General features: G+C 51.3%; 1 protein-coding gene across 2 annotated transcripts in view; it reads left to right on the forward strand.

Moving 5' to 3' along the window:
* Positions 1–320: 320 nt before the first annotated feature.
* CABLES1 (Cdk5 and Abl enzyme substrate 1) overlaps positions 321–12,929 on the forward strand; it is a 108,596-nt gene continuing 95,987 nt past the window's right edge. Inside the window, exon 1 of one of the 2 annotated variants that reach the window (XM_053571680.1) lies at positions 321–1,402. In XM_053571680.1, coding sequence (XP_053427655.1) covers positions 576–1,402 — 827 coding nt within the window. In that variant the 5' untranslated portion in view covers positions 321–575. The remainder of the gene's footprint in view (positions 1,403–12,929) is intronic. The other variant, XM_053571681.1, reaches the window with a different exon arrangement.

Raw genomic sequence — 12,929 nt, forward strand, 5'->3', positions numbered from 1 at the left:
GAGCGCGCCGGGGCAACGTGCTCGACTCCCGCACCTGGCTCCTGCGCGCCCCGGGAGTCGCCGAGGCTCCCGGTAAGCAGCTCGGACGACCCCGCAGATCCCCGCCCCGCCGTCCGCTCGGGTCCCCTTTCTCCTCCTCTTCCTCCGCCGGCGGCCCCTTCGCCTCCCACCGCCTGGCTCCGCAGCCGCCGCCTGCGGCTTTGTTTTCCTCCTAGGTTTCATTCCCCACACGTGATACTGTGTTTTTGCAAAGAGCGCTTCGCGCGAGCGCGGGGCGCGCGCGCCTATAAATACGGACGCCGGGCCCGGGAGCCCAAGGCCCAGAAGCCGGGCGAGCGGCCGCAGGGCGAGCAGCCAGCGAGCCAGGCGCGCGCGTGGGCCGGGGCGGCAGCGCCCCCCGCCCGAGCACCGAGGGGCGAGCATGGCCCGCCCGCGGGGGGGCCGGGCCGCCGCGCACGCCGCCCGCGCCCCGCGCCCTGCCCAGCCCGGGTCGCCGCCGCTCGCGCCCGCCGCTTAGCGCTCCGGCGCCGCTCGCTTCCCGGGGCATCGCGGAAATACCGCCGCAGACGGACACAATGGCGGCGGCCGCCACCACGGCCGCCTGCAGCGGCTGCAGCGCCTGCAGCGCCGGCACCGACGCCGCGGGCGCCAGCGGATTGCAGCAGCCGCCGCCGCAGCAGCCCCAGCCCGCGGCCGCCGCGCCGGCCCAGCCGCCGCCCGAACCCCCCCGGAAGCCGCGTGTGGACCCGCGGCGCCGCCAGGCTGCCCTCTCCTTCCTCACCAACATCTCGCTGGACGGACGGCCGCCGCCGCAGGACGCCGAGGGGGGCGGCGGCGAGGAGAGCGGCGCGGCCAAGCCCGGCGCCGGCAGCGCCTGGGGCGCGCGGACTCGGTTCAGCCTGCTCGCCGCCGCCGAGCGAAGCGGCTTCAGCGCGTTCGCCGCGCCCGGCACGCCGTTGGCCGCCGGGTCCGGCCCCTGCCTCCTGCAGCCCTCGCTGCTGCCGCCCCTGGCCCCAGGCGGCCACGCGATGGTGCCCATCGTCGGGGCGGCGCGAGGGTTCGCAAGCCCCCTGGGCGCCGGCCGGGCGTCGGGGGAGCAGTGGCAGCCACTCCGGCCGGCGCCCCTCGCCGCCTGTGCCCATCCACAGCCGCCCGACGGGGGCTCCGGGCAGGAGGAGTTGGAGGAGGACGATGCCTTTACCAGCGTGCAGGTGCCAGCGGCCGCCTTCTTTGGCTCCGGGACCCCCGGGAGCGGCAGCGGCAGTCGGGGCCGCCTCAACTCGTTCACTCAGGGAATCCTGCCCATCGCCTTCTCCAGGCAGACCTCGCAGAACTACTGCTCCCTGGAGCAGCCGGGCCAGGGCGGCAGCACCAGCGCCTTCGAGCAGCTGCAGAGGTCCCGGTGAGTATCCAGAATGCGACGCGCACCCAACCCATCGTCCCTCCCCGTGGTCTCTGGCTGCAGGACTCGGGTTGCTCCCACCTAACCGCGGCCTGGCAGATCCAGTGCTTCCGGGCCGGGATTCCAGACCGCTGGGGCACGCAAAGGAGGGAGAGTCCCCAGGAAGTGTGCGCAGGAGCCTGGCACTCGTAGAACCAGAGCAACGTGCTCGTGCAGTGGGTGGGAGTTACAGGAGCCCACTCAAAAACGCTTCCCAAACCTCCTGGCACGGGGAGAAGATCACAAACTTCCTGAAACCCGGTCCGGAGCCGGAGGCGCACTCTCCCCGCGCTGGGCGCGACTCGGCGGGGCGCGGGCCGGAGCAGTGGCCTGGCCGGCAGCTGAGCGGCGCGCGTGAGCCTGAACTTGGGGTAGACACGCGTGACCCGCTGGAGAAGTTCTAAGTATTCCTCCAGCCCGTAGAAACTTAAGTTTTGCCTTTGTTTTTCTGAGAACTGGAAAGTCCTTTTTACATTCCTTTGAACCAGGCCTAGTGAGCGGGGGATGGAGGCGAAAGAGGGCTTGAGGATTTTTTTTTTTTCCCCATTCTAAGATGAATTTGCTTGAGTTAGTTGAAAACTTTTTGGACGTGTTATTTTAAGTTATCTGGAGGTATTAGTAGGCTTAGCAAAAAACATGAAATACCGAAGGTTTGTGTATTGTTCAGGAAATAGCTGGAGTTTGTTGCTGTATGTTCCGGGGACAATTGGAGGCAGAGCTAGGAGCAGGTGGGAAAATGCAAACCTGTTCCCTGGGAGGGTCCTGTGTAGTTAGCGTAGACTCCACCGTGGCCCAGTTATTTTAACATCCTGGGTCCTCAGGAGGAGAAACTGACCCCTGCAGGCTTGAAGAGGGGGAGGAAGGACATTCTCTGTTACAGCCTCAATCTTATGATGTTATCTGAAAACTCAGGCTCCCTCTGGCCTAAGTAAGAAGGGGGCTGGGTGGAAAACTTCCTCCCCCAGTCATGAATGGGGAAGAACATGCTGGGCTCATCCACAAGTCTGTTTTTAGTGTACATCTTCTCAAGTGGGTGAAATTATAAAGTGCTTGGTATGTAGCTACTGAGTGCACCTGGGCTCCCAGGCAAGCATATGGAGGTGGGAGAAGCAGCCTGGTGATTGAGTAGATGAATAATTAGTGACACCGGGCACAGGGGACAGCCCTGCTCTGGCATTTCTTGTCAGAGCACACATCTTCCTTCCCCCCCGCCCACTCTCCTCCCGCTAGCTGGTGAGTGCCAGGAGGGGAATCCCTTCTTTTCAGTGGTACATCCTTAGCACTTTCTGGGCAGCTCAGTGTTACACTACTTGACATCACACCCTGGCTCACAATGATTCTAGACTTTGAGCTGAAGCCCAGCAGTCAAGAGGGGTATGACAGGAATTGTAATAAACATACGTGTTATTCTAAGCCAGTGTGCAAGGCTGGCCCGTGTCTCCTGATGGACAGATGTGTTCGCCTAGCAGCAGCTGGAGATCAGATTACCTCCCACTTGTTCTCCAAGAAACTCATTTAAGGGGATGCAGAGGACCTAGGATGTTAGTTTCTGAGTCAAAGAATATCTAGAACTTCATCTCTGGTCCTATAAATAAATATTAACTTTCTAGATGTTTTGTGGATTCTCCTACCCTACACACACAGTAAGATGAATTAGTCACTATGACATGCTTCCTTTTCTGCCAGTCACTTTCATCTTACTGTTTCTGAATAATCCTTATCTGGCAATTTAATAGGCTTTTTACATGTTACAGATGTGAACAGAAACAGCATCAAATTTGATGTACACAGGGAAAAAATAGGTAAAACTGCTTTAGGAAAGGCCTTTTAAGAAAGACTAGTTTGGCTTTGGAGTGGCTGTGAACTTGAAATATCCTGGGACACTATGTGTCCTACACTGTGGTGCTTTTATAATCACGAGAGTACTTTCACCTGCTTAGGAAAGTGTGGCTTAGAGCACAAACTCACTTGCCTAAGGCTCAGGGCCAGCTTTTCTGGTTTCCATTTGCTTTCCTGGTATGTCTCCCTTTAAGAAACCTGCTAGCCTATGTGGTTCTGTATGTACGACTTCCCTGATGCTCTCCTGGGATATTGTTTTCCTATCAAATTATACTTTCTTTGGATTTGTTTCTTGCTATTGGAGGAATTCCAGAGACCCTTTCTGCTCCAAGGTGTGGGCTCTGGAGCTTCTCTGTGAGCACTTAAAATGCAAACTCTCTTGCCCCATTAGAAGACTTGATCTACATTGTTTAACAAGATTTTGTTAAACTTCAACACAAATTGAAGTTTGAGAAGCATTGCCATAGTGAAGTTGAAATCTTCCCCCTTTTTTGGATTTGAGATTTCACATATTAAGTTTGTTATAGGGATATAAAAATTAGAATTCCCTGATCTAAAATCTTAGAATCCTTTCTTTTTGATTACCTTCATTTGAACAGTTGTAAAACCAACCACAATTAATTGCTTGAATTTCCTTTTTTCTTTCTTTCTTTTTTTTTTTTTTTGTAGAAACAGTCTCACTTTATCACCCTGGGTGGAGTGCCTTGGCGTCCACACAGCTCACAGCAACCTCCAACTCCTGGGCTTAGGTGATTCTCTTGCCTCAGCCTCCTGAGTAGCTGGGACTACAGGTGCCTGCCACAAGGCCCGGCTATTTTTTTGTTGCAGTTTGGCCGGGACCGGGTTTGAACCCGCCATCCTCCGTATATGGGGCCGGCGCCCTACCCACTGAGTCACAGGTGCCACCCAATTGCTTGAATTTCTAAATTTTGAAATACATATAGCAGGGAGCAAAATTTCTGCACCCAGGCCTCGGCACAAGTGGGTGCTCAGTAAATGCATGTCGATGGAGTGATTACACCATCTCTGTTCACTAGGCTGGATGCGACATTAACCCTCATAGCCACCTGTGTGTAGATTCTCTCACAGGCAAGGAGAACAGGTTTAGAGAGGTTGAGTAACTGCTGCAGACCATCCCAGCTACTCAGAGGCACATATGTAATCAGACCAAACTCTGCTACTCTATATATCACTCTGAATTGCACACAGTAGGCCCACAGGTCATTTCTGAGCTGTTGGGTATAAATATTTGTGCTGCTGCAGGCTAGTCATGTAACCAGACCAAGCTCTGCTGCTCTACCGTGTCACTCTGGCTTGCACACAGTAGGCCCACAGGTCATTTCTGAGCTGTTGGCTGTAAATGTTTGTGCTGCTGCAGGCCAGACCAAGCTTTGCTACTCTACCATATCACTGGGGCTTGCACACAGTAGGCCCACAGGTCATTTCTGAGCTGTTGGCTGTATGAATGTGCTGCTGCAGGCCAGTTGGACTGATGTGCTTTTACACTCTTTTCCCTAGTGATCCCCCCCAAATTTATCTTCTTTGTTTGAAACCCCAGCTTATTGCTATTTTCCAGTCTCCATTCTGTTGGGGTGTGCTACAGGGATGGGCCTCCTAGCCCTGGGAAACCAATGTGCAGGGTTTGTTCTCTGGCTCAGTTGTCAGAGGAGGGGAGCCCAAAAAATGCCTTTTAGATTCACGCCCTGTGGTTTTAACACTTGGGCAGTGAGCACTATGTCAGGAAGGTGTTAATAGCTGAAAGGGAGTGTAAATTTATAAGGTGTGCTTCATGGCTTTCTTTTACTTTGAAAACTTCATCTCTGGCAGCAGCTGGCTCCAGCTCTGGGTTACTCCACTTCCTGAGCTTCCCACTTGCAGACGCCCACCTAGGAGCATACGCAGTCCAGCCCGGGTGGGCCTGTGTGCTCACAGAAGGAGTGCCTGGTGCCCAGGGTGTTATTTTAAAATTAATATTAGAGTTTTGCCCCTTAGAATACTTGAGTTGGTGTCATGCCTTGTGGAGAGTTAGGAAGGCTTGTGGTGCAGAATAGCCCTAGGTCTTGGGTTTGAATGCTGGTGCCACTGTGACACTGGCCTTGGTCAGGTTAATCAGCTTTCTGTAATTCATTTCCTCCTGAGAGCCTTGGCCTGTGTCTAGGCCCTTTCAAGTGCTAATTGCTATTGCCTTTATTACTGAGGACTAAGCATGGGCTCTGGCAAAATGCTTCCTATCTGGGCTTCTCAAAGGTGACTGTGTTTACTGGGCTTCTCAAAGGTGACTGTGTTTAGAGTCACCCATGATTGCATTAATGTACACAGCTATAATTTAATTAAAAAAAGGCAGATTCTATATTTCCATCCAGCAACGTGGGATGCAGATGGACCACTCTTGGAGGAAGAAAGTTTTATCCAGTACTCTGATTTGTCCCTCTCATAAGGCTAAAGAAACCAGGCTCAGAGATGTTAAGTAACCTGCCAAAGTCATTCAGCCCCTTGGTGGCAGAGCTCCGGCTCACACTCTCCTTGGAGCTTCTGCCTACCCCTCTCTCTCTGCATTGCCCCTCTTGGTGGGAAAACTAGGCTTGAGCTGTACCTGTAATCTCAGTGTCTTTATTGAGAAGAAAGATGTGAGCCTACCGTGCCTGAGAGCCAGAGTGACAGGGGAAATGGGTGTCTTTCCTAACTTGGTCACCACCTGCTTTGTGACTTCAGCAGTCACAAAGTCACTCTTCTGGGTTTTAGAAGTTCAGAAAGGACTTTGTTCTCAGCGGTAAGCAAACACAAGTTATTGCCAAGCCCTTTTTCCAGCAACCTGGGTTAGGGAGGCCAAACCTGCAGCCGCAGGCGTGGCTAGGCTCAAGGCAGGGCAGCCTGGGCCCGCTGGCTGCCCTTCTCACAGTCAGCCTACAATGTGGGTGAGCTCAGAAGGTGAAATCAGTTAGAAGCCAGGGATCTGGCAAGTACCCATGAGAATACCGAGTTTGAGTGTGACCTTTTGCTCTCTGTGAGGATTGGGAAGCTACCATATGACTCTGTGCTGCGGGCTCAGCAGCTATCCCAGGAAATTCCGCATGCTTGGACTTTTCTCCCTCATCATAAAGATAGTTGTCAGGTGGGAGAAGGCCAAGAGCAGGTGGCCCTGAAAGCAGAACGGGAGGAAACAGCAGGCGAGTTGGGTGATGTGGAATAAGGGGGGACAGGCCGGGACCTCAGATCCCTGGATTCTGGATCTCCGTTTCCTTATTGAATTCAAGAGTTGGGTCAGATGAGCCTGCTGAGGCCGGAGGTGGGGGGCATTTAGCTTAGGGAAGGGTGCACAATCTGACCTTAGAATCAAGATTCACGGCAGCAGTAGGTGTGTTCTGGGTGGCTCCCCTGGGTAAAACATTCACAAATGAGTGAATGGGCTTCCTTCAATGTAAAGAACTTTAAAAATCACCTTCAGCAGCAGAGTTATCCCATTCCACCTGGGCTGACAGCGTTAGGAGGCCATCCAAGCAGGAAGCCAGTGCTTGGGCAGGTGGACAGTCCCCCAGTGGAAACTACCTCCTGTATCAAGGATGTAATCTGTAGTAACTATTGTTGGTAAAGGACCTGCAGGTTTAGAGAGAATACTTGTACAGATGTTGATTTCACACCCCAAACAACACGGAGGGGCACGAGGCTAAGGTCACAAAGTGGGCAAGGGACAACCCCAGGTGCTTTATTATCAGGTATGTAGTAGAAATTCTTCATTGAGACTTAAAGTCTCATATTATTTATTCATTCAACAAACATTGAACATAATTTCAATTATGAGTCACCACTGTGGTTGTCATGGGTGATGTAGACAGACAGATAGAAAACATAGTCTTTGTCCGTGTTGGGTGACACAAGTAAACGGGTGCTTTGGTACAGTGGTGAGGGTTTGATTCGAGGTGAGCTCGTTTGACACCCCCCCCCCCCACTGAGACAGGGACACTTTATACCTTCGCCCATAGGAGCTGGTACGGGGACTTGGATGTTAAGAACAAATGTGGCAAGCATTATTTTAGGCACTTCGTGGGGACTGAGTTCATACTTAGAACAACCCTCAGACCATACTACTACTTTCACTCCCATTTGGAAGCACAGAGAGGTTAAGTAACTTGCCCAGGGTCCTTTAGTCCAAGTGTGGGAGCTGGCTTTGAAGCCGGGTGGCCTAGCTCTCCAGAGGCTGCACTTTGGCCCACCTCCCTCCACCACACTGTGGGGTCAGGCTCATAAACGCTTGTTAAAGTGGTTTCAGCCAAACTGGGCAGAAGTTGACTTAAATGGCCTCAAGGGCCATTTGAATGCTGTGTTTCTTTGTTTAGCTTTCTGCCTTTCTGTTGTTCTGTACATGTGGGCCCACAGGCCAGGGTAAGGAGGGGTTTCTGTGACTGCAGTAATTAGGTCCTGCACACCGGTGCCTGGGTTTCCCCTCTTCTCAGCCACAGCTGAGCCCCTGTCACCACTCTCCCTCTCCCATATGGCACTTCACTGAGCCACTGTCACCACTATACCTTTCTTTCTCTCTCTCTTTTTTTGAGAGAGTCCCACTCTGTTGCCCATATTAAAGTGCCATGGCCTCAGCCTAGTTTACCACAAACTCCTGAGCACAAGCGATCCTCCTGCCTTAGCCTCCTGAGTAGCTGGGACTATAGGCACCCACCACAAGGCCAGGCTAGTTTTTCTTTCTTTCTTTTTTTTTTTAGCAGTTTTTGGCTGGGGCTGGGCTTGAACCTGCCACCTCTGGCACATGGGGCCAGCGCCCTACCCTTTTGAGCCATAGGCGCCGCCCAGGCTAGTTTTTCTATTTTTAGTAGAGATGAGGTCTTGCTCTTGCCCAGTCTGGTCTCTAACTCCTGGGCTCAGGCGGTTAATTTGCCTCGGACTCCCAGAGCGCTGTGTACACCACTTCCGTGGTACTGCACGTGCCTCTGTTATTCAGAGAGAGGTGCAGTAGGAACCAGACCTGGCATCCCATAGCACAGTGTCCATAGCTCCGCCACTCTTTTTTTTTTTTTTTTGAGACAGAGTTGCATTATGTTGCCCTCGGTAGAGTGGCGTCACAGCTCACAGCAACCTCAAACTCCTGGGCTTAAGCCTCCCAAGCTGGAACTACAGGCACCCACCACAACGCCCGGCTATTTTTTTTGTTGTTGTTGTCATTGTTTAGCTGGCCTGGGCCGGGTTCTAACCCACCAGCCCCGGTGTATGCGGCTGGTGCCCTAACCACTGAGCTACGGGTGCCAAGCCCTCTGCCACTCCTCTGACCAGGTTCTTACCCAGGAGATGGGAATAAGGAGCTGCCTCCTCCCTAGAAGGGCTCCTTCCTCGGACCCTCTGTGTCTTCTCAGCATCACCCTTTCCCCAGCTGCCTCCTGGCTCTGTATAAATAACACTTTCTTGGAAACAGCCACGCCCACTCGTGTATGTATTTTGCCTCTGGCTGCCTTTGTGCTGTGAGGACAGAATTGAGCAGTTCTGACGTACCACGTGGCCCAGCAAGCCTGAGCTATTTTTTTCCTGTCTTATTACAGAAAAGTCATGCCGCCCTAGCCCAGGAGGTGCGTGCGGCCTTTGGCCCTCACTGTCCTTGCCTTGTTCCAGCCCTGCATGGCCCAAGAGGCTCCTGTCTTCTCCCCGGACCCCTGTCAATTGCCTCTCCCAGGACTTCCAGAGGAACCTTTCTGAAACCTACATCTGAGCCTGACGGTCTGACCTCCTTGTATTCAGGTGGGGCAGCCACTGGCCTGGGTCCTGGTTGTCCCTGCAGCCTCCTCTGCTCCCCTTAGAGGGCTAGCGCCGCCATGCTGTCCTGGCCTTACCCCACACTGGCCAGGGCCCAGGCTCCAGCCCTCGAAGACTTTTTACCAGGAATGGTCCCCACTGCCCTGCCACAGGGTACCTCTTCCTTCCAGGTCCATCCGTCACCCTGCAGAACGGCCCTCCCCACGCTTAGCCCGAGCTGATGACCCTCTTCCTCCCCTGGGCGTCTGTGCATGTGGCCTGATGCTGGTTGCACACAAATGAAAACCTCATTCCCTGACAGTGTTGGTCGGGAAATTTGACCCTAACTGCCTGCTGCCCACCCCTCCCAACTTTCTGTCTTTCATTTTCACGTAGCGGTCACTCCCAACCCTCCACTCTCAGTTCTGTGGCCTGAATGGGCATCCTGACCAGAATGTTTCAGTCCCCGTCAGGTGGCTGAGGTGAGACAGGTTGCAAAGGTCACTCTACCCTCCTGTGCCTGCTTCTCCTGGTCCCCAGAGAGGGGAGGCAGGGGTGTGTGCGTGTGTGATCTGAGGGCCTCTCCTTGCTGTGTACTTCACATGTATTGTTTTATTTTACTTGCTTGGCAATCCTATGAATAGGGACTTTGTCCATTTTAGAGCTGAGGAAACTGAGGCTGGATGTGAAATAAACTTGTCTAAGGGCACATAGGTGGAGTCTAGAGCTGGAATTGAACCTTGGCTTTTCTGGCTCCTAAGCTGGGTTTCTGCTGGGTCCAGTAGCACACGTACCTGGCTCCTTCAGACTCAGTAGAGACAACTAAGGAACCCGTGACCTGGCTGGTTCCCTGAAATCGGTTACAGTGGGAGTTTTAGACCACAGGAATCAGCCAGGCTTCAAGTCACAAATCCCCCCCCACACCAGAGAGCTGGCTTTTCAGCGTGTGCACCAAAGGCTTCACACAACGTGCTTTTTTGTTCTGTTCTCCCCTTTGGGGTCTGTGCAAAATGTTGCCATCAGAGGAAGCATGTTGAAAACCAACAGTTTGTATAAGAATATGCTGCTTAACATTATGATGTGAATTTCTCGCAGGTTACCACCACCCACTTTTTCCACATCAGAAAAACATGTCCTCAAATTTCATCCTGCACACGATTTGAAAACCAAACTTTTCACAGACAGTGGGGTTCAAACAGACTATTGAGTGTTGTGCGTAGGAATCGTAAAATCTTTAGCTATTACTTTGTTTTAGAAACTGTGTAATGCTGTATTTTTATTTTTGTTTGGTTTTTAAAAGCTTCCAAGAACACGTAATCAATCAGGGTTTCCTGGGTTTTTTTCCCTCCTTTTTTATTTGTGTTAGTAGTTTGGATAATTGCACAACTGTTTATATTTAAGGAGGGTATCATTAATGTGCTTTGAGGTTTATTGCTGCGCATTTAGTCACAAAGACAAAAAAATACTTATAAAGCAGAACAGGCAAATGCTACAGTAAGTAATGGCGAGTGTGTACATGTAAGGGCACAGTCTCGTTCTTGGTTTAAAGCCAGGGTAAACCTCAATTAAGTTAATTTCATGATAAATAGAAGGGAAATCATTCAACAAGAGATCAGTAAAATATTTGAAAATGCCAAAGATCTCTAAGTGCCTAGACATTGATTTTTATTTTACAGCACTTTCCTTATTGATCCAATTATTTGGAAAGCAGAACATCTACTTTGATAGTTTTAAGAGGGATGTGAGGGGAACAGGTAGACGGGTAAAGTCTGAAGCATTATTTTCTTAAAAATTGGCCTGTTAGACAAGTGGTTGAAAAGTGGTTCCCAATGAACTGTTATGTTTTATTGAGTTGAGTAAAGTTTGCTTTTGGAGAATGCCTAGTCAAGAAAGAAGATGGGATTAGAAATGTCTAAGGTAGGGCGGCGCCTGTGGCTCAGTGAGTAGGGCACTGGCCCCACCCCATATGCCGAAGGTAGCGGGTTCAAACCCAGCCCCGGCCAAACTGCAACAAAAAAACAGCCGGGCGTTGTGGCGGGCGCCTGTAGTCCCAGCTACTCGGGAGGCTGAGGCAGGAGAATCGCCTAAGCCCAGGAGTTGGAGGTTGCTGTGAGCTGTGTGATGCCACGGCACTCTACTGAGGGCAATAAAGTGAAACTCTGTCTCTACAAAAAATAAAAAAAAATAAAAAAATAAATGTCTAAGGTAATTGTGAGATTCCATTTATGCGTCATGGAACTAACAACTGACAGTGTATGATCTATGTATTTGTTCAGCATTTTATAGTTTACAGGTGCTTTCATATAACTTTTTATCAAGTCATTTCAAAAAGGCAACATGGTAGCTGTTTTTATGGATGTGAAAGTTGCTGTATGTGGTAGAGGTGGAATTTTCAGATCTGTGTTTTCTCATTCTAAGTTGACAGTTAAACATTTTACCACAACCAGATACAATGTCTCACACCTGTAATCCTACTTAACTCTGGGAGACTGAGGCAGAAGGATTGCTTGAGCTCAGGAGTTAAGGACCCGTCTGAGCAAAGCAAGGCCTACATATCTTCTAAAAATAGAAAACTTAGCTGGACATTATGACAGGTGCTCGTAGTCCCAACTACTGGGGAGGCTGAGGCAGGAGGATCTCTTGAGCCCAGGAGTTTGAGATTGCTGTGATTTAGACTGATCCCAGGGCATTATAGCCCAGGTAACAGAGAGAGACTTTGATTCATTCATTCAGACAGTCAATCTACCATAGCTGTATCTTTTAAGAAAAACTTAAGAAAGAATCCTATTAAGTGCTGTAAAATTTTATTCTTCCTGCCCCAGATGTTTTTGTTGTTGTTGTTGTTGTTAACCTCAGAAAAACAGAAAGTGCAAGGGCTTTGCTCATTTCAAACTTACGGGCTGGAGTCAACCAAGGTCAGTATGTTAAAGTACAAAGACGTATTGTGCTGTAGTTTTGGCCCACCCAGCTCATTCTTGTCAGGCAAGGATGCTGATTTTCGCATGATAACCTCTGGGGCAGGCCAGTAGAACCCTGGTTTGGGGGTCAGGCATGGAAAATTTTCCGTAAAATGAGAGCTCTCTTTGGGTCAGTTCTTCCCACAGGGAGTGAGTTCTTCCTCCATTCCCACACCCCTGCCACAAGTCCTCTGCAAAATGGGTGAGCAGATACACAAGAGGAAGGACCAGCTTTGGAGTTCACAGCCCGGCCACTGGGTGGCACCTTTTGGGCAACTCACCTAATCCTTCTGAGCCTCAGTGTCCTTATCTGTGGAATGGGTAAAAATCCTTTCTTTCTGGTGTGTTGCACGTGTCAAAAGGAGATTGCGGAATGCAACATGGAGCACACGGGAGGATTCGTGTCCTCCGTGATTAAAGCAGTAAAGCTGTGGCTTTGTTTCCATTCACAATTGCACAGTGCTCCACACCATGTCAGAAGTGGTTGAGGTATTTTTGACAACATCTGCTGAGATCCAGAGGAGTTGATGCTGAGGTACCCAGAACAGATAAGTTACTGCATTGTTTTAGTTTCATAGGTAGTGGTTAAATCAGAGCAGTCAAGGAAAACAGTCCTCCTCTGTTAGGAGCTGCCATTTCACCCCTGGCTGACACTGGAGTCTTGTCAATTTCCATTGCCAAAGTGAAACAAGGCAGGGTGAATTTACAGGTTCATCACGATACCTTCAGAGCAGCGAGGCCGAGAGGAGACGACAACCAGTCCTGTCCACATGCAGGCCCACGGAAGATGCTGCCTGGCCTGGGGCGTCCCTGCAGCCCCCATGGGGCACATGTAGGGAGATGATTCCTGAACACATTCTCCCTTTGCAGAGCCCCAACCTGCATTCTGTGGTCTTGTGCCTCCTGCTTAGCTGCCACTTCTAAGCAGGATCCCCTCATGTGGCCTGAGTGACCGTGGC

This window comes from Nycticebus coucang, chromosome 19, assembly GCF_027406575.1.
Source record: "Nycticebus coucang isolate mNycCou1 chromosome 19, mNycCou1.pri, whole genome shotgun sequence".
In the NCBI taxonomy this organism is placed as follows: Eukaryota; Metazoa; Chordata; class Mammalia; order Primates; family Lorisidae; genus Nycticebus; species Nycticebus coucang.